This window comes from Triplophysa rosa, linkage group LG19, assembly GCF_024868665.1.
Source record: "Triplophysa rosa linkage group LG19, Trosa_1v2, whole genome shotgun sequence".
Classification (NCBI taxonomy): Eukaryota; Metazoa; Chordata; class Actinopteri; order Cypriniformes; family Nemacheilidae; genus Triplophysa; species Triplophysa rosa.
Genome location: NC_079908.1, coordinates 18,362,780 through 18,384,086, shown reverse-complemented (window position 1 = coordinate 18,384,086; position 21,307 = coordinate 18,362,780). Strand labels below are relative to the sequence as shown.

General features: G+C 40.9%; 1 protein-coding gene across 1 annotated transcript in view; it reads left to right on the top strand.

The window, feature by feature from the left end:
• LOC130569769 (probable E3 ubiquitin-protein ligase HERC1) overlaps window positions 1–21,307 on the top strand; it is a 59,846-nt gene that overhangs the window by 33,120 nt on the left and 5,419 nt on the right. The window contains exons 37-70 of the mRNA XM_057359615.1: window positions 171–477; window positions 788–1,554; window positions 2,890–3,091; window positions 3,517–3,674; window positions 4,432–4,515; window positions 5,276–5,483; window positions 6,827–6,954; window positions 7,041–7,249; window positions 7,313–7,581; window positions 7,657–7,709; window positions 8,839–9,036; window positions 9,144–9,318; window positions 9,402–9,651; window positions 9,809–10,025; window positions 10,188–10,450; window positions 11,177–11,304; window positions 11,535–11,659; window positions 11,789–12,004; window positions 12,083–12,210; window positions 12,795–12,994; window positions 13,283–13,397; window positions 13,589–13,720; window positions 13,803–13,904; window positions 13,994–14,167; window positions 17,355–17,660; window positions 17,769–17,834; window positions 18,448–18,573; window positions 18,662–18,800; window positions 19,089–19,270; window positions 19,352–19,507; window positions 19,581–19,703; window positions 19,820–19,922; window positions 20,001–20,170; window positions 20,276–20,414. Of these exons, the coding sequence (XP_057215598.1) occupies window positions 171–477; window positions 788–1,554; window positions 2,890–3,091; window positions 3,517–3,674; window positions 4,432–4,515; window positions 5,276–5,483; window positions 6,827–6,954; window positions 7,041–7,249; window positions 7,313–7,581; window positions 7,657–7,709; window positions 8,839–9,036; window positions 9,144–9,318; window positions 9,402–9,651; window positions 9,809–10,025; window positions 10,188–10,450; window positions 11,177–11,304; window positions 11,535–11,659; window positions 11,789–12,004; window positions 12,083–12,210; window positions 12,795–12,994; window positions 13,283–13,397; window positions 13,589–13,720; window positions 13,803–13,904; window positions 13,994–14,167; window positions 17,355–17,660; window positions 17,769–17,834; window positions 18,448–18,573; window positions 18,662–18,800; window positions 19,089–19,270; window positions 19,352–19,507; window positions 19,581–19,703; window positions 19,820–19,922; window positions 20,001–20,170; window positions 20,276–20,414 (6,318 nt within the window). The remainder of the gene's footprint in view (window positions 1–170; window positions 478–787; window positions 1,555–2,889; window positions 3,092–3,516; window positions 3,675–4,431; window positions 4,516–5,275; window positions 5,484–6,826; window positions 6,955–7,040; window positions 7,250–7,312; window positions 7,582–7,656; window positions 7,710–8,838; window positions 9,037–9,143; window positions 9,319–9,401; window positions 9,652–9,808; window positions 10,026–10,187; window positions 10,451–11,176; window positions 11,305–11,534; window positions 11,660–11,788; window positions 12,005–12,082; window positions 12,211–12,794; window positions 12,995–13,282; window positions 13,398–13,588; window positions 13,721–13,802; window positions 13,905–13,993; window positions 14,168–17,354; window positions 17,661–17,768; window positions 17,835–18,447; window positions 18,574–18,661; window positions 18,801–19,088; window positions 19,271–19,351; window positions 19,508–19,580; window positions 19,704–19,819; window positions 19,923–20,000; window positions 20,171–20,275; window positions 20,415–21,307) is intronic.

The window sequence follows — 21,307 nt, the reverse complement described above, 5'->3', positions numbered from 1 at the left end:
TGATTCACATACAGCGATAAAAGTCATTAAAAGATTTTTGTTATCTGAAGTCTAACATTTATAAAAAGTGAAGAATGAGAAAGGAGTTTTATGGATTCCAATGCTTTCAAAGTCTTTCATCAGATCACTTTAATGACTTTTCAAGATGATGAATTCTGTTTTGACACCAGGCTCTACCAGCAATGAATCGGATGATAAATGTGAGGTGAACAGAGAGAGGGGCTCTATTTGGGCTGATGTGGGGACATCTACAGACCACCTCTCCGGTCCAGCGGGTCTCTCTGACGCCCAGCTGAACGTCCTGTGCACGGAGGTCTGGCCTGTCATGGCCCTCATCGGAGGGGTGGACAGCGGTCTCCGCGCCGGAGGGATTTGTCGGCACAAACCCAGCGGGCGACGGGCAACTCTTCTCGGGGTATTGAAAGAGGGAAGCCCACTGGCTAAACTACAGTGGGAAGAGACGGATTTTACCGTGAGGTAAGCACATGAGGACTCACATTCTCCTTGGAATGTTATTGATGGGATGTTTACCATCATTGTCATTATCTGTGTACAGACGTCATTGTAATTGTTGTATGTGTGTTATATCTGTCTTGTTCTTTTTGCCAGTTGCATGTCTGTTTCTTTTTTTTTCAATATCACTTCCCTTGTCTTGTATTTGTCTTTTGTCCTCTTTGTTTTTTTCTAATCATTATATCCTTTCCACCCTTTTTCTATCTTTTCCCTGTGTTTCACCTCTTCATCTTCATACTGCTTGTGACCTGCTGTGGGTCCCACTAACCCAAAGCTTCCTGAATTCTTGGTCACCTAGCGACACTCCTCTCTCCTCGCTGGAACCGTGCGACGTCCCCCAGTTGGACATGTCCCGCTGCTGCGGCCTCAAACCGTCCGTGCTCTTTGACCTCATCCTGATGACCGGCATCTTAGAAGAGCAAGAGCCGCCACCCGGAATGTCCGGGACATCCGGATTGCCCCGGAATAGAATCAGCTCAGAGGGCGGACCGCGCAGCGAGCTGGAGAGACGGCTGGACGAGGACATAGCTCGCATCATGATGGACGAAGATGGAATGGCCTGCTCTGTGGACGGGGAGAGGAAAGAGGACACCCCAGATGATGCGTTCAGATCTCTGAAGCAATCGAATGAAGAGTGCGGTGGCGCCCCCTGTCCACCGATACTTGCACTTCAACCCCGTGCAGACTTCTTTGCTCTGGAACTACGTGCCATACGCATTTCCTACCTCCTGCTGGGGGCGCTGAAGTCTCTGGCTGTCATTCTGAGCTGCGGGAAATTCTCCGACCTTCTCCTGGTTCCCAAATCGGAAGCGGGGGCCAACATAACTAGTCCTGATCCAGCGAGGACTTCTGCCGACGGGGAGGAAAATGCAGAGCTGCGCTCCGTGCTGCAGTTTGTGGTACGGAGCATGGTGAAGTGGGCGGTCAGACCCTGTCCGATCAAACAGGCCGTGGCTTTGTCAGATCTGGAAAGGGCTCAGATCATCATCTTTAAAGGAGCGCTGAGCAGACTGCAGGAGGATGGAAACAAGGAACACAAAGGTTTGTACCTTGTTTTTTACTGAGCTAGAATCCAGTGTGTATTTAATATGTTGATACTTGCTGTATTCAATGCAAAAGTTATGAAATGTTTAAAAAGACATTTTATTGAAAACAATGTTTTCTTTGATCTTTAGAGATAAAAGTTTGATGTTTTATGAAGCCACATTCACTAGAACGTTTTCTTTAAATACTGCATGATTTTTTATTAAAAATAATAAAAAATATATTAAAGTTTTTAACTTTCAAATTTTAACATTTATTAAAATCTTAACGTTTGATACCATACATGATACTGGATTGGATATAATAGTATCCCAGTATTTTGAACAAAATTTAAAACGATTAAATGAACTGATATTTAAACAACAGATTTACTTAGTTATCATTAACAATTTTCAATAAAATTTTGTTGTGCACACAATTTGTTATAGAATTTACTACAGACAAAGTTTAATTGAACCTTTTCTATCTTAATTTATACAAATTTAAAGGTAAGCATTAAAAGCACAAAATGAAAAACAAATCGCCGTTTTAGAAAAACAAATCGCCACAGTTCTACAATACATATCATAATTATTTTATGTTGCATGATACTGTATATTGTGCCACAATATATTGTTCCACCCCTATTTATTAATTGATTCATAATTTAAAACACAGTTGGTGAGGGCAAAAGTTATGGATTGCAGCTTTCAGCATAAAACATCTCAAATACAGACGCGTAAAACATTAAGAGTCCACTCTAAATTTTAATTTCATCAGCATTTCTACATGTATTGTGGCCATTCCAGTCCAGTGTATGTTGAATTTCAACAAAATCAAAGTCATACAGTAGCAATGTGAAAGACTCGCAGCATGACAAGAGACATGAAAACTGTGATAAAAAATCAAGATTATCACATAAATTTTTTTTAAAACTTTTTCTAAATACATGGACAAATATGACTGTTGTATTGCTTAAAAGTGAATATGAACTTGTTTTCTTTTCAGTATTTGAGGTCTGAAAAAATACAGAGCATCTTTTCTGTTATTTTGACCTGTTTCTCCAGTTTTCATTTTCTGCAAAAAAAATGCAAATAGAAACAATATTTTTATTTTACATTTGGAAGAAATATTGTTTGTAGTTCACAGAATGAAACAAAAATGATAATTTTACCTAAACACATACCTATAAATAGTAAATTCAGAAAAGCTAAAAATGATTTTGAAATGGTCTCTTCATTTTTTCCGCGGCTGTAACTCAATCAACAGTTGTCATTATTGTTAAGTAATGCACGGCATGATTGCTGTTGATAGGTTAATGTGTGATTTAAACTGTTTCGTGTGTGTGTTTAGATTCTGCAGGTAATTCTTCATCACAGCCCGTGTCCAAATCATCCAGTTCAGTCTCACTGTACAGCAACGGTTCTGAGGGAACCGCCATATTCGGCCAATCAGCTTCCCCCTCCACCAATGACCTCACAGCCTCCCTTCTTACAGCCCTGCACGCTGACGGCCTGGACAACTTTAACCCTTTCCTGCCCATCAACCTGCTGCAGTGAGTTTCTGATCAGATTTATTCTGTGTGTGGTTTCAATGTAGAACATACACGAATGAAACAGATCATTTAACTTTCTCCGTAAAATTTTGAGAAAATGAATGCATTAAATAGTGACTTTAGCACTAGGTAGCATCCTTCTTATGTGGATGTTGTTGCTCCAGATCGCTGTCAAATGAGACAAACACTCACACACAGGTCACTCAGAGCACGAGTGAGAACACAGGTGAGTGTGTGTGTGTGTGTGTGTGTGTGTGTACAGCTGTGGCTGTGTGTGTAACTGTCTAAATCTAAGCATGGCTTAAAGACTAGATAGTCAGTATAACACATGCTGATAAAACGCTATGAAAACCCACATCAAATGCTCTGGGTGCTAGCAGTTTTTCTGTTTCTGTGTGTGGGTGTGTGTGGCTGGGCTCTTCTAGGCGGATGGTTCTGGCCCGTTTTCCCACATTGGCAGGTCTTGTCCACAGTCCAGTTCTGCCCCCCGGGCTCAGCCTGACTAGCTCAGCATCCTGTGAGGGGTTTACTGAGCAGCAAACCAGCTTCCTCGAGCCCTGCGGCCAGACCAGGACGCCCGTGGGTAAGACTAACCAACAGAGAAAAGCATAGAGATTTGAGTTTAACTAATTCTTAAAGGCACAGGTCACCCAAAATGAAATTTGACAGCTTTAGTCACCATTCACTTTCACTGTATAGAAAAAGAATGCAGTCAGTGCATGTTTTGCATGTTTGATTATTTTGGTTTGTCATATAACTGAATGCAAGAAATTGTATTTTTCTTTCTGGAATTTCACACCCTATTGAATGGCATCTTGAAACTCGCAAATAATTACATTTGCTTATATATAAAATAAGATGTATACATTTATTTTTAATAGTTTTAATACAAAGTTTTCATTAAAAAAATATATAGTTAGTGTAACGCTCTGACAGAATAAACAAGACCCTCAACAAAGAACAGAATGTTACATATTTCTTATTCATTTTATGTACAGTAATAATGTGTTTTTGCTAAACCTTTCTATCTATTGTGAGGTAGATATAAACAATGTTCTAGATTTGTTTATGTGGTCTCCGTGTAACTTTTTAAATACCAAAAAAGACTAAAGTAACAAAAAAGACCAAAAAAAGAGAAAAGAAAAGAAAAAGAGAGTCCAATGTGTAATTTCATTACAACTTTACTTACCTGTGTTGTATACAGTAGCACTTCAGGCTTAACCTTGTGCTGCATCTTTCATAAATCATAAATTACAGAATAAGAATCATGTTTTCTTAAACAACCACAGAAATAAGTCCAGCCCAGACACACGTTTAACCTTTTTATTTCTGTCCCTTAGAACAGCCCCAAATGTTTGTCCCTGTTCGGTTACTTGAAATGGGCTTTTCAATGAGACACATCTACAGAGCCATGGAGGCAGCAGGTACTAAGTGCTTACAAGAAGACCATCGTGATGTGCTTTTTACAGTAAAACTGCTGTAATACTTGGGAAACAGACAGCTGCTGTTTAATGATGCCAATTCAGAAATATCAATAATAGGTCTTGTCTCAGTTTTTTGTCATCCGAGTATGCTGTTATTGCACTAAATGCACTTAAAAGTCCCATCTAAGCCCCTAATTTTAAAGGGATACTCCACCCAAAAATGAAAATTCGGTCATGAATTACTCAACCTCGAGCTGTTCCAAACCTGTATACATTTCTTTGTTCTGTTGAACACAAAGAAAGATATTAAGAAGATTGTTAGCAACTGAGGTAGCCAAAAAATGGTAGTCAAAGGTGCCCTAGAACTGTTTGTTTTCCTAAATTCTTCAAAATATCTTATTTTTGTGGTTTACAGAACAAAGAAAAATACACAATATTTTATATGGTAGTCAATGGTGCCTCAGAAATGTCAGTTGCTAAATTTTTTCCAAATATCTTTCTTGGTGTTCAACCGAACAAAGATATATATACAGGTTTGGAACAACTTAAGGGTAATTCGCCACAGAATTTTCATTTTTGGGTGAACTATCCCTTTAATTCACCCTGTTTTTGAAATATTAGTGGAGCACTGCATGAAGTCTATTTGTGTTATTGATGTTATTCACAATTAAGCTAAATAAAGTCAAGAGTAATATAAGAATATTTATTGTATCATTTTCTTGGTAGTGGTAGTGTGTTGATCTGTGACCTCTCTCCCCAGGGGTCACGGGCGAGGTGGACTCTCGCACCATCGAGGTTCTGGCCAGCTGGATGCTGGAACACCCTCTAACTGAAGAGCAGCAGGTGGGAGAGGGTTCATCAGCAGGGGGCGCCACCGATACGCCCTCATCTGAAGGTCCTGAGACACTGCAGTGTCCCGAGTCTCCTGCCCCACTGACCCTGCAGGACAGCAGGGAGCCCAATGAGAGGTGAAAACTAAAACATAGCGTCTTTCTGGATGTCTCTCTCTGAAATGACTTTGTGAATGCAACACAATGAGATTGAAGATTTACACATTTATACAGACATACTTGCTTTAAATTTGTTAGGCAGCAAAATATCTAGAAAAATGTCAATTTGCGCAACATTAAAACATAACTTGAAGACTTAGTCATAGTCATTAGTTATTTAAGTGTACAACTTGCAATGAAATAAAGTGTGGCCAACTCTCAATAGACTGGTTAAATAAAAAAATATGAGTTTAAATAAAGTATAACGTTAAAGCGATAGTTCACCCTAGAATTCAGATTTGTTGTTTATTTACTCACCCTCAGGTCATGTGAGACATATCTTAACATCTGCACACGCGTCCTCCCTTACCATGTAAACAAACCAGTGTCCGTTCACCATGGAGATCGTGCAAGCGTAATTTATGCGACAGAGGAAGTGTGATCAGGGCGTAGCTGTATCCCGCTCATAGTTTTGTAAATGACTTTTAGTTCATAGCAAATAATGATCAATTCGCTTCACAAGACTTTTGCATGTAACCAGGAGCCGCGGGGATCACGCTTGTGTTGGATATATGTGCTTTTAGAACCCTTAACACCGTGGACCCCATTTACATTATGAAGCACAGAGGATACATCTATATCACCTACATCTCGGATGGCCTGAGTAAATAAACAACAGATTTGAACTATAGCTTTGAATAAAGTACAAGATAAAATATAATAAAGTATATGATAAAAACAACAATTTTAGTCTAAATACAAAGAGGTAAAGTATAGATAAAACAAAATGAAAACCAAAAATATAATTATAAAGTAACAATTGCAAAGCTTTTTTACAGAAAGCATTTAAACACAAAAACAGGAAGAAATAAATTTTGTAATCCTGAGATGTTTTATAGCTCTTCACAATTTTGCATTTTTGCAATATGCAGAAAGCACACTGTGGAACAATACAAATAGATATAGTGATAATAAAATGGAATAATAAAAATGTTGAAGTATGAAAAATATACCTATAATCATAAAGTAGTAAACTTATGACATTTCTGTTATAGAAAACATGGTATTATTGCAAAGAATTGCTTTATTTTATTGTATTATTACAAGAATTGTCTGCTGTTTTTAGCCTGTTTATTACATGCAAATTACATATCTGTCACAAAATTATATAACAGACTGGAAAAAAGACACATGAAAAATATGTAAAAATGTAATTATTTAGCAATAAATATGACTGTGGTGTATTATACACACACTTGTATTTGTTAACAGCATCAGCACTTGCATGTGTTCTGACCTGTGTTTTTTTTATCTTTTGCCAGTTTGTTAGCAGGTTTGGACCTGGTGGAGAGAGAGAACTTTTTAGATGTTCACCTGACCAGAAACAGACCTCCTCCTGCACGCAGACAGAGATCTGGTGTCAGCCAGAGGACTTCCTTCAGGAGAGCAGGTGAGACTCAGACGCAGTGAGAGTTCAGAGCGACTAGACATACTGTGTCAAATATGAACGACTCTCACATGCCGTGATGGTTTCAGATTCCCCATCTCCCAGTCCTGTGCCTATGCTGTACAGACAGGAAGTGGGTGTGTCAGAGTGGCCCGAGCGGGCTGATACGCATCCGTTTGCGGCTGAAGAGGAGTCTGAACTGGGCTACATGGACGACCCGTACCACGAAGAACCGTACGAGGAGCTTCTCACGCCGGAGTTCATTAGCTCGGAGAGGGACACGCTTTGGATGGTGGAGGTACTGGAGACTATCATTTATTGTTATAATAATTGTCACAATTATAACTGTTTTCACCCTCAGGGACGAGAGGAACATCCAGAAGCTCATGAGATGGTGGAGTGTGAACTGTGCAGCACTCTCACTCTTCAGTTCAACAACCACATGAAGCGACATCACCCAGGCTGCGGTCAAAGCGCTGGTCGCCGTGGTTACCGCAGCAACGGGGCTTACGTGGACGGCTGGTTTGGAGGTGAATGCGGATCGGGCAGCCCTTATTATCTCTTGTGCAATGCATGCAGGGAAAGATATCTGGCTTCCAACCTGGGTATGATGAGCTCCAAACAGGACAGGTGAGGATTTAATGGAACATGTCATAGGTTGGAAAGTTGGTCAAACTACACCTATAAGAACTTTTGTTATTTCAGGGCGAGGGGTTTGGTGTCTGATCTTATTGGTCAGTTGGATGGTACATCAGATGGTATGTGTGCCATATTTCAAATGCGTAAATAAATTGATGAATAAAATATAAATGAAATAGAGTTGTGTTTTTCTATAAAGTTATTCAATCTTTAGGTTATTTTAATGTTTCTTTGTTATTAAAGTGATTGTTAATCCAAAAATGAAAATTCTGTCATCATTTACTCACCATCTTGCTATTTTAAACATATATAACGTATAACTTCCTTCCTTCTGCAGAACACTAAAAAGATAGTTTATAGAATGTTGCTTACCAAACCGTTGTTTGGTTACCAACATTCTTCAAAGTATCTTCATTTGTGTTTTGCGGAAGAAAGAAAGACATACAGGTTTAAAATAGCAAGAGGGTGAGTAAATGATGACAGAATTTTCATTTTGGAATTTTGAATGAATCTCTTTAAAGGGGTCATATGGCGCGAATACGTGTTTTTCTGTTATAAGTTGCCCATGCATGTATTAAACACGTAAAATTGCACAAATGAAAGTGTCGGAACAAAAGATGCATTCTATCTAAAAGCGAATGCTCACCCAGACCTGCCTGAAACACCTCGTGTAGCCACACCCCCACAAATCTACGTCAGTTCGTGGTTTGATTTGACTAAGACCGCCCAAATGTATACGCAAGTAAGGTGGCGTTCATGTCAGTACAATTGAAGAGGAACCTGATGTTCCAAATATGGTAAGAGGCGTCACATTTCCGTCACACGCTTGCAGTATTCGACCAATCACTACGCACTGGTTAACTGGCCAATCATAGCACACCTCGCTTTTCAGAGCCATGAGCTTTGTAAAAAAACGCGCGTTTCTGAGAGTGGCGGGGCAAAGAGGAGATACAAACATGCACGGTATGTGGAAAATACAGCGTTTTTGAACCTTAAATCGTGTATACACATTACATTAAATCCAAAACAAATGATAATATTCGTTTTAGCCGTGTCCTATGACCCCTTTAATGTCTATACAAATATATGCCTTCTGCGCTGCTTTTAGTGATGCAAACCAGAATTGTTAACAACTAAGGTCAAATTTGTATTATTTTGAAGGATTGATCAAAAATAGTTTAGGATAATTTCCGCACTCCTACATTACAGATGATTCTGTGGTCGTTTTGTAATGTGTGTGTTTGTTAGAAGAGTGGGATCCAGGTAACCCGGAGGATCTGGACTCAGACCGGTTGACGGGTTTGGAGGATTTTGGGACTCTTTTGAGACCTCTGGGTTTGAGTGAGAAGAAGCCGGTTCCTGACCCGATTCCTTTCTCGGAACACGACCCGCTCGGAGCTCTGGCCAGCGGCTCTGTCAGTGCTGACAGCAACCTGCTTTACAAAGGTAACACCCCCTGTCATTCTCATTGCCTGAAACCAAGAATGATCTGTGTGGTTTCGCACTCTCTTTTTGACTTTTAGAATTAAACGAAGCACATTTTGTGTGTGCAGGTGTGGTGAGCACAGAGCTGAAGAGTTCTTCTGTTCCTCTGAGTCTTGGAGAGCAGGCGGCGTCTCTGCGGGAGCCTCAGGAGAGACTGCTGGCTCTGAGGAGAGTCACATCCACCGCTCAGATCCTGCTGGCTTATAGCATGGTGATGAGAGCGCTCTCCCAAACCTCCTCCAGGTAACACACACACCTTGTCATTTTTGTATTGTAATATAATACAAAAGATTTATATAATCTCTCTCTTTTATTGTATCTGTCAGTAGTTCCGTGTGTAACCGGTCTAGTGGTCTCGAGGCTTTGGGTTTGGCTGACATCCGCATCTTGGTGCGACTGATGTGTCTAGCGGCAGGGGGCCGTGTCCACACAGGTCTGGATCAGCAGGGGATGGGGCGTGGCTATGTGAGTGATCGCACAGGCTCCGCCTTCCTGTCCTTCCTCAGCTCAGCTATTGGCAGTTTAGTGTCCCACAGTTCTGCAGCCTACAGAGAATTGGTGGATATATGCACGCAGGTACGTACTCGCTCTCCGTTTATCTCTCCCGAGGTGTCATCCTTTCTGCGTTTTGGCTCACTGATCTTTCTCGTCTCATTATCCTCGCACACTCATCGTTTTCTGCTCGTTTAATCATCCTGTCTTCTCGCTCTCGTCTGCGTATTCTTCTTCTCAGGATCTCATGGCTGCAGCTACAGGAATGAACGTCAGCGCCATCACCGATCCACATCAGAGGATGAAGAAAGGCTCCGCCCACAAAGGGGCCACGCTGGAGCCTAGGGAGCTGACCCCGCCCACTTTTCTGGTCACGCAGAGTTTGGTGTCCCTGCTGACGGAGAAAGGCATCCGACACCGTTACGGTGCGGAAAGAAGCGAATCTGCTGAATTAAGGGGTAAGTAGTTGTATTAATCTGTTAGCTGTTGTCATAACCAGTGCAAACAAGAATTGCACGAAAACATATATTTCATGTTTCGTCACATTTCTGATGGTTCTATTGTTTAAATTTGAGCACATTTAGTCAAAGTTCATCTTTATGAACTCTGTTGTTGGACAGAAGGAGGAAGCCCCCCAGCCTCCAGTCCCCCCAAATCTCACGCAGGTGTGCGTGTCGGCCCGCTGGAACTGGCTAATGCTTTGGCTGCCTGCGCACTGTCAGCCAGGTTGACCAGCACACACCGTCAGTGGGCGGCACAGCAGCTGGTCCACGCCCTGGCCGTCTCTGAGAAAGAAAACAGTGCCAGACCCCAGACCTACAGCGACATGGCTGGAGACCTGCGCAAGTGCTCCGTCAGAAAGCTTGAAGGACATCAGAACAGGGTAAAGAGGAGGTTAATACTAACACACGAATAAACCTTACCAAAAGACATCTTTTAAAGCGATAGTTCACCCAAAAATTGAAATTCTGTCATCATTTACTCGCCCTGTTGTCATTTCAAACATTATTTTTCCGAAGAACACAAAAGAAGATATTTTGAAGAAAGTTGGTAACCGAGCAGCGCCGGCCCCCATTTACTTCTATTGTATGGACGCAAAACCCCAATGCAAGTAAATGGAGGCCGGTTACCAACATTTTTCAAAATATCTTCTTTTGTGTTCTGTGGAAGAAAGAAGGTCATACAGATTTAAACTGACAAGCGGGTGAGCAAATGATGCCAGAATTTATATTGAACTGTCACTTTAAGTCACAAAAAAGACAATTTAGAAATTGTACTTGATGCTTGAGCTAAAACGTGTACCTTTATTGCATCCTGTTTTAATCGGACACGTTTGATAAAAATCTGTAGTGTTTGAAAAGAATAAAAATGTTTTAGTATTTAATCTTTAAGGGCAGCATGTTTTTACAGTATATAAATATTTATATAATGCATATGTGTTCTCAGTGTTGTGAATCCATGATCTTTGCACTTTTTACTAGTTGAAGACAAAGGAAAAACGTGCAGTTAAAACATTATGGCAGATATATGGCTTTTCTACAGCATCACCCAATGTCATGTGGTGCTCAGTCACTTCAACCGGGCTTCTGATTGGCTGTTGTGTTTTCAGGTGTGCTGCTGCGTCTGGAATGCAGAACAGGGTTTGCTGGCCACCAGCTCACAGGATGGAACCGCTCGACTGTGGAACATCACGCCAAACACGGCCGAACTGCAGCATACACACACCTGCAGCGTCAGGTGAGACACACGCAAATGTACATCTTAGATTTAGACATGAGGGAACAGACAAGTATGTCAAGTGTTTCCCGTTTGAAATGTAGCTATTATCTAACCAAGCCTCCCCTTGGAGGCGTCTGCATTTGAAAAAATGATTGATAAATATAATTATTATTATAATTCATAATTAGCTGTGTATAAAACAGAGGTTTTAAAGGGCTAGGTAAACATGTTTGAGTGTGTTGCTGTAGTGAGGATACACAGAGCTCAGATGGGTCCATGGGGTCTCATCTGCTGTCCGCTGTATCATGGAGTACAAGGGGGACACTGCTGGCCGCCTTCCAGAACAAACTCATCAACATCTGGACCGCCACCGGTGAGACCAGGAGCCCGCTGTCGCCCATGGACAAACACACAGTTACACCACAAACATCACAGCTGACAAATCTTGTGCTTAACTGAGCAGTAATGTACAACTGAGCTTTTCTGTCAATGTTTCCTGCAGGTTCTCGAGCACACGTAGAAGCTCAATCATCGTGGGTCACGGCGCTCTCGTGGGTCCAAACCTCCACTCCATTCCTCAGTCAGGAAGCCTGCAGCCAGACCAGCCCTCCTGAGAGTTTACTGGTGGGTCGCCTCGACGGCTCCCTCTGCTGGTGTGAGGTCACCGAGGACTTGAGGGTGGAGAGCACCGAACTCACGCACTGCCACAGGAAGGAGGGTGCGTCTCGATAGACACAACACATGCTATCTTCAAAATTAGAGCTTTATGTTTATTTGTATTGTTTTCTCCGCTCAGCACCTCAGTGTGTGGCCTGGTACAGTGTGGATAAACCGTTTGCCGTGGGGTATCCAGATGGCAAAATTCTTTTAGCGGCAGCAGAAAGCTACGAAACTGATCCACCCATTCTTCTGACAGCATTTCCCGTAAGTGTGAACTACGAAATATCCTAAAAAAAAAGGGGTTTTATGGTATACACGTGATTGGTATCTAAGTTAGGATCACGTCCTAGAACACAAAGATAATACATAATGAACCAATAAAAAAAGTTAAATATATAATTATTACAAAAACATAAACTGCCAATTAGAGTCTTGTTTTTAGTTTTATTGTAGTTATATACTAAACTATATACTGCTATATTAGTACTACTTTATATACTAATATTTTAAATCAGCTTTTATTTTTAGATTTTTAGTTTTATGTTAATTTTAGTCAAACGTTTAGCAATTTTAGCAATGTTTTCGTCATATATTTTTTATGTTGCTATATAAAATATAATTTTATTTTAGTTTTTGTTTATTATTATAATTTTAGTGCCTTGAACTTATTTCAGTTTTTTTCTGAGGCAACATTTTAATTTTTTGTTTTCCAATCATTTAGGCCAGAATTTTATTTGATTTCAATAAACAGAAACGCTTTCAAAGTTGTAATTTTAGTCAACTAAATTAACCTTACTGGCAAAGCAGGACACTTCTGTCAAACGTTTTCTCATCTTTGTTCTTCACAGGAGAGCGTGAGTGCACTCAGGTGGGATCCCACGGGTCATCTTTTGTTGTCCGTCGGCCGTTCAGACGTGGTGAAAATCTGGGGTCGTTCCAACGGCGCTTGGGTGACCCTTCATTCCCTCTTCCATGCGGGCACAGTCAACACAGCCGAGTGGTGCCCTCTGCCCGGGCAAGGGGCGGAGCCTCGTCTTATGATGGCTGTGTAAGTGTGCAACATTTTTCCGATTTTTAAACAATCATCGAATCTGATTTGTCTCTTTGTACACATACTGTACTTTTTCCATGCTCCTTTTAGACCCGGTGTATTATGCCCCAATAAAACATTTAGACATTGTTAGACATTAGTTAAGATGTCTCCATCATGAACACATGAACATAAGACAACCCACATCTATATATCAGCACAAATTTAACATAATAATTTGGGATGAAAGTGTCTGCTAAATGCTTATAGTACATGCTAAGATTTTCAGTTTTGTTTATTTCTCAGTGGATGTCAAAATGGCCTCCTGTATGTCTGGACTCTTCCTCAAGGGGGCGCTAGTGTATCAGTGCCCAATTTCCTCTCCCCCTCTACCAGCCAAGACAAGAGCAGTGCCATCAAGGTCAGACTCAATTATCTATTTGTTTATTTGTTTATTTTGTGAGTGGTTAATGTAGTTAGAGTAAATTAAGCTTTCTTATTTAATACCAGTTTATTCTCATCTTCAAATTAACCTTTGAAAATAGATTCTCTCTAAGATGCTGGAGTTTGTTTGCACCAGTTAAGCGAGACACGTGTGTTTGTTAGTTTCAGCGGGGTAATGCCAAATGCGTTTTTCGACTGAGTGGACACATTACCGCGGTAAAAACGCTGTCATTTTGTCCCAGTGGTCTTGCCCTAGTGTCTGGAGGAATTGGAGGTGTGCTGAACATCTGGTCCCTGCGGGTAAGTGACAGGCTTCAACCAGTGTTTTTTTGTTCATTTTGCAAAACTTCTGTCTGACAATATACACCCCTCTTTTATCTAGGATGGTTCAGTCCTGCAGACTGTGGTTACTGGAATGGGCTCAGTGGTTTGTACCACATGGATACCACACACGGGGGTGGCAGCCTGCTCTGGCAGATCAAAGGTACCAAACGCTTTCAAATTATTTACTTTGATTTCATTTAAATTTGTAAACACATTTTTACATATTCATTTCTTATTTTTCTCTCTCAGGATGTTTTGTTAATTCGCTGTACTCCCGACTGGATCTCGCAGAATCACGTTCTGGTGTCCTGTCGCTCTGTTCTCCGCAGTCAAGGCATTCTGGGATTGAACCGTGCACCCTGCATGGCCGTCTTTCTTGAGAGACTTCCCACACTGCTACAGGAGCAGTACAGCTATGAGAAGGTAGTCAAAGTTTCACATCTAAAGGAGCTCCTGAAAAACCTTAAGAATCCAAAATTCAGATTTATTCACTGCAGGTGGAATCTGCATAATAAACCATTGCTTTTAGCAACCATTATTTCTTTTAAAGAGTCAGGTTACCTTTATTGTAAGAACTGGACTGACTTTAATTGTTAAAGCGGAGGTAACGCCAATCTCATATTAATCTTGAGTACCTATTGAGTGGTATTGCATACTTCATATCTTCGAAGAATATTTAGTTTGATAACAAAAACAGATGCTGCTGTACGATTATTTCCGAAAACAGTCGAGGTCCTGGAGGCGTGCAGTGGGCGGAACTAAAGCACGAGCACACAATACATCATCGTATTATCTTTGCATAACTGTGTTAATTCACTATAAGTTTGTGTTGTTTACATTATGCACAGACACGCCGATTGCCAACAAAACACAGACATATGACTCAGTTTCACTTACCTCGTGCGGTTCATGTCCGGCATTATTTTGCGCTGTGACCATTCAATTTAAGAAATTTCAAACAACCTGCAAATCCAGCGTTATATCCACCGTTTATATTACATTCATTACCGAAATGGCGTGAACAAACAAACACAGCTGAACTTCCGTAAACCGAACAAAGCACATTGATGGGCGTGCACTTTCTCTTGCTCTCTCTGGTTGACGTGTGGGCGTGCACTTTCTCTCGCTGGTTGACGTGTGGGGGCGTGCTCTTTCTCTCGCTCTCGCTGGTTGACGTGTGGGCATGCTCTTTCTCTCGCTCTCACTGGTTGACGTGTGGGCGTGCACTTTCTCTCACTGGTTGACGTGCGGGCGTGCTCTTTCTCTCGCTCTCGCTGGTTGACGTGTCAGGGCGTGCTCTTTCTCTCGCTGGTTGACGTGCGGGCGTGCTCTTTCTCTCGCTCTCGCTGGTTGACGTGTCAGGGCGTGCTCTTTCTCTCACTGGTTGACGTGTGGGCGTGCTCTTTCTCTCGCTCTCACTGGTTGACGTGTGGGCGTGCACTTTCTCTCACTGGTTGACGTGCGGGCGTGCTCTTTCTCTCGCTCTCGCTGGTTGATGTGTCAGGGCGTGCTCTTTCTCTCGCTGGTTGACGTGTGGGCGTGCTCTTTCTCTCGCTCTCGCTGGTTGACATGTGGGCGTGCTCTTTCTCTCGCTCTCGCTGGTTGACGTGTGGGTGTGCTTTTTCGGGACAATTGTCCAATAAGGGACTAAGAACCCTTGTTACGAAACAGAAATTCATGTTCGAAAAAAACTACGAAACCTATACGAACCTTGGCGGAGTGCTTCGAGCACAGAAATACTAAGTCACACGTCCAAAGTTGACCATGTTAAGCATGAAAAGCCAGCACGTTTAACAGTGTAAAGAAGTTAGAATGCATGAAATAGCATGTTAGCCCCGCTTTAATGTCTTCGGTCAATTCCAGCATTATGGATGTGACATCTTAAAGGAGTAGTTCACTTCAAATTTTAACCCAATTGACTTTCCATAGTTGGAATAAAAATGACTATGGAAAGTCAATTGGGGATAATTTTGAAGTGAACATCTCCTTTAAGTCCAAACTTGAAATATAAACTCTTAGACAATGTATTTATTGTCAATATAGCGAGACATCAGAATTCTAGAGTCTACACTTCAGAAAAATATCAGCACTTACAAATGTTTTCTATTTTTAAAAGGCCACTAAAGGTGTTATGAATGTGACAAAAAAAGGACACCGTTTTTGAGAGCAACATACTTTGTAGGATTCTGTGAATTAAAATGCACAAACCAGAAGCAATAACACCCAACAAATGGAGAAGGGATGGCTCCTCATAGAACATTAAATAGTCATTATATTTTCATTTTCATGTGCCCATTTATGAGGAATATGGACTGTTATTGATTCAATTCTGAAAGCGGCACTTACAACACCTGACTGCGAAAAATCATGCAGTAAAGATAAAAAAATGCTTTGAAAACATAGGTATGTGAAATTCACTGTTCATTGGCTAGTTGTCAAGTTTAATATTGTAATCACTTTAAACTGTAATCCGAGTAAAATGGATTTTAGAATATTTATATTTACGTTTACATTAATGGCAAATGCTTTTAATCAATGGACATAAATGCACTTTTTATTCAATGCACCTGCATTAAAATTATACATATTTTCTTAGTCTATGTGTTCCCTCGGTGTCTACAACCTTTGCACCAATGCATTGCTCTACCAGTTTTTGTTTTTTTACCTATATTTTTCCAGGAAGTCCCAGTTTACGAGAGAGATCTGGCCAAGGTAGCAGCCATACATACTCTAGATTAAAATACATGAAAAAAGTTATGCAGCACCCCTTTATAACACAGAAATCTTTCTAAAAGAAAAAATCACATGTCTGCTTTACCACATTCCTTACAATTGTCTTAAACTCATTGATGGATATCAATGTACAGTACTAACTTGAAATTATTCATGCATAATAAGAAAAAGCTATTTTCTCAAGGTTAGTTAACACTCTGGGTACATTCAAAAGTAACCTAGTTGAGCTACAGGAACAGGATACTTGTCTTAGTAAGCACAACTAAAAAGTGCTTTGTGTTCAAATGAGTTTTATGCCACAGAAACTGCTTGACGTACTGTGTCTGTTTTTAATACATTATGATACCCGACACACGCGCGCACACTCACATATATAATTGTCTTCGACACAAAACTGTGCTGAGCTTGTTGTCTCTGTATGCTGGCTCTTCTCCCGGTTCTACTGCAGAGTTTTGCTCTATTATGAGCTCATTACTGTATTCTGATAAACAGCAGAGAGCTCCTGCAGTCCAGAGAGCCGTCACACGCTCACACTGCAGTGTTTTCTGTTCTCAAACGTGAGCTGCTGGTTCAACAAGAATCAAAGCACGTATAATAAACCGCCTCTTTGTGCTAGTGTGATATTAATAAAGTTCCCCCAAAGATTTAAATACTCTCATCATTTATTCAACCTCATCTTGTTCAAAACCTGTATAAGATTCTTACTTCTGATGAACACTAAAGAAGATATTTTGAGAAATGGTTTTGTGTCCATACAATGTCAGTGTCGCTTGGTTACCAACGTATTTTTAAAAATGTTCCTTTGAGTTATGCAGTATTCAGTAGTCAATATGACAGAAAAGCATTTATTATTTTAATGGTGTGTATTGCTCCTCAGGTTCATGTGATGACAGGAGATCAGCTGACCCACAGTGCCTTCCTTCAGAGCTTGGCTGCACTAGCCGTGGGTCTGTTCCTGGATCAGTTGCTGTGTCGTCACCCCGTCCCACCTCACCACACGGGGACGGGACCAGATCAGGACGGCACCCCCGGGTCCCACTGCCCCTCAGAGTGGAACTGGCTGTCAGCTTACTCCACCACAGTGAAGAGCGCAGAGGCCTTTGCTCGTGGCACTCCCTTCCCAGAATCCTTCAATGTACCAGAGTTTCATCAGCCTGGTGCCACAGAGTTCCCCAAACCACTGGTGAGAGCTTAAAACATCATCATAAATGATTTCTGCTAGTTTCGTTTTATAAACCTTTGTAGCGTGATGTTTTTGATCCAAGACTTTTCTGATTTGTGGTCTGTCCAGGACAATAGCAAATGGACCTTCATGATGGATGAACAGCTCATGTCCTGGGCTACCTGCAGGCCTGAAGTAAGTTTGGGGGTCCACGTGATCCGTTTATGCGTGTGTGTTTGCAGATTTGTGAAAATTCTGATCTTGCCGGATCTGCTTCATTCATCAGTGTCAGTGTAGTCTGTGTTTAGCACATTGTGATCCATGGCAGATTATTATCACTCCTTGTGGTTTTATTTCATATTCAGCTTTTATAATACAGGAGCACAAATCCTATTTCTGCTTCACATGAAATCTGTGTCTAGTCTCATAACTCCTGAGCCATTTAAAGGGATAGTTCACCCAAAAAGAACAATTCGGTCGTTATTCGCCATTTTGTCAAAACCTGTGTATGACTCTTTCTTCTGTGAAACACAAAAGAAGATATTTAGAGAAATGTCTCGGTAGTTTTGTGTCCATACGATGGAAGTCAATGGCAGGTTTGCAATGACACAAGGGTGAGAAATGATGAATGATTTTTGTTTTGGGGTGAACTATCCCTTTAGGACCAGAATGAATAATAAAATAATAATAATAAAAATGTACCCTTTTTTCCAAGAATACATGTATTATTGTGTTTATGCCAATAGTTGCTATGTATACCTGACTTACAGACATACATGTTCACATTTTTGGTTATTTCGGGTGGCAGGACTGGCAGCAAGGTGGTAAAAGCGAGGTATATCTGTGGGGCAACGGACGTCATGGGCAGCTGGCGGATGTTGGAACGAGCGCATCTGTGCCCACTCTCGCATCTTCACTCTCTCAAACACAACAGGTAGAGCGTTGATAGAAAGTTCACGTATAAATACTACAGTACACATTATTCCCTCAGCAGCTGGTTCATACATGTGTATTTTTCTCAGGTGGTGTGTGGTCAGAACTGCACATTCTTGGTTCAAGCTAACGGTACAGTACTGGCTGTAGGAGAGGGCAGTTACGGGCGGCTTGGGCAGGGTAATTCGGACGACCTCTACGCACCCACTATCATCTCAGCCCTACAAGGTAACACAAACCTAACACAGCAACCCGCTTGGTAATACAGTAGGTGGATGTTATTTACTGATATTGATGGATTTGAGGAAAAATGGGAAAATATGACAGGTTAAAAGAATAGTTCACCCAAAAAATGGTCCCAATTGGCTTTCCATAGTAGGAATAAAAACGACTATGGTCAAGTCAATTGGGACCATTTTTGGGTGAACTATTCCTTAAATGGGTCTTGCTTGATAGATGATATATAAACTGGCGTAATGTGTATGTATAATAAAACATTTTTGCATTTTATAACAGGTTACGTGGTGACACAGCTAGTGACATCATACGGGTCGGATGGTCACTCTCTTGCTCTCACAGAGACCGGAGAAGTGTTCAGCTGGGGTGACGGGGATTATGGGAAACTGGGTCATGGGAACAGTGAAAGACAAAGACGACCCAAACAAATCGAGGCTCTGCAGGGAGAGGAAGTTGTGCAGGTACATGAGCAGTTAAGGGAGAAAAAAACACTTCAGGATTATTTGATTATCTTGAATATTACATGATATCCTTTTTTATAGCTGGCTTGTGGATTTAAACACTCTGCTGTCGTCACGTCTGATGGAAAACTTTTCACATTTGGAAGTGGAGACTCGGGACGCTTGGGTCAAAGGTCGACTTCCAACAAGATGCTTCCAGAAAGGGTTACAGCACTAGAAGGGTATCACATAGGACAGGTAAGAGGTGCCATTTCTGTTTTTGCTTAAATAAAATTTGATCAATTAATGACACGAGATGTTGTTGTCGTAGGTGTCTTGTGGTATCAACCATACTCTGGTCCTGTCATCAGACGGCCTGACCTTATGGGCATTTGGAGATGGTGATTATGGTAAACTCGGTATCGGACCGTGTACTGTCAAGTGTTACCCACAGGTACCATCCATCTCTCTGGTTTACTTTTTAAAACTTGATCTTCAATTTCTCAAATTCTCATTGGCTGTATGTGGTTTGTCATTGGCTGGTTGTCTTGTGTTTCTATTGGACGATAGAAAGTGGAGGTTCTCTGCAACAAGGGAATCAAAAAGATCGGATGTGGAACTCACTTCTCGCTTGTTCTGGCTAAAGATGGACACGTGTACACATTCGGCCAAGGTAGAACCCAGGAAAGATCTGTATCCAAATGCGTTTTGGATTTGCTGGTGAGGCTTCATACTCTATTTGTTTTCATAGAGCGCCTGATAGGTCTGCCCGACTCTATGCTGAAGAGTCATAACCGGCCACAGATCGTCCCGGCTTTGGAGGGCGTGTTTATTGAAGACATTGCTGTTGGTTGTGAGCACATCTTGGCTCTGTCTAACACTGGAGATGTCTATGCGTGGGGCTGCAACTGCGAGGCTCAGGTGCAAACATTTGCCATCACATGTCATCTTGATTTAGTCCCCTGCGCATCTCTTGTAGATCTGTGTGCATTCTAATCTAAGCTTGTGTCTTTGTGTGTAATGTAGCTGGGTCTGGGTCACTCCAACCCTGTCAAGGAACCCACTTTGGTGACTGCTCTACAGGGCAAAAACATCAGGCAGATATCTGCTGGACGCTGCCACACCGCTGCCTGGACCACACCAGCTTTGTCACCCAGGGCTTCAGGTACACACAAAGACTCTGCTTCTAAGACAGCTTTCTCATAAGTGACTGAATCACATTTTTTACAGGAAGCAAGTAAAATAATTAGGGATGTAACGATTCTGATCTCACGACACAATTTTTTTATAGAATGACTTGAGGCAAATTAGAAATGAACAACTGCCCTTTTATTATTTCTCAAATACTGCACATTTCTGTGTAAAATACAAATTTTTGTGTCAAATAACCAAACTAAATTGCAATTTCAAAACAAATTCCAAATCACAAAAAAAAGTCTCTTTAATACAAACAAACTAAGACTGGCTGTGCTTTTCCTAACTTTGACTTTTTTAAGAAATATCAGCATAACCCTATAAATAAGAAGTCGCACACCATACAAATAAGTGTCTCTTAAATATTGAGCAAACACCTCATATTTAAATGTTAGGTGACACTTTACAATAAGGTGCTATTTATTAACAATGAGTTAATGCATTAGCTAAAATGAACTAACAATGAACAATGTTAATACAGCGTTTATTAATGTTAATTCATGTTACTTTCAGCATTTACTAATACATTATTAAAATCAAACGTCGTCACATTAGTTAATGTACCATGATCTAACATGAATAACTGTATTGACATGAACTAACATTAACAAGGATTAATAAATGCTGAAAAACTAAATTGTTCATTGTTAGCTAATGTTAACTAATAGCACCTTATTGTAAAGTGTTACCAAATGTTATTTAAAAAAATGACCACCAGTAAACTGTTCTTATCCATGATAATCGTCTTTTCTTTATCAGATGAATATGCAGCCGCAGAAAAATTAAGAAACCATTTCAGAGACCATTTTTCAGATTTTATTTTTAAATTTACGACTTCTAGGTATGTGTTTAGGTCAAATTATA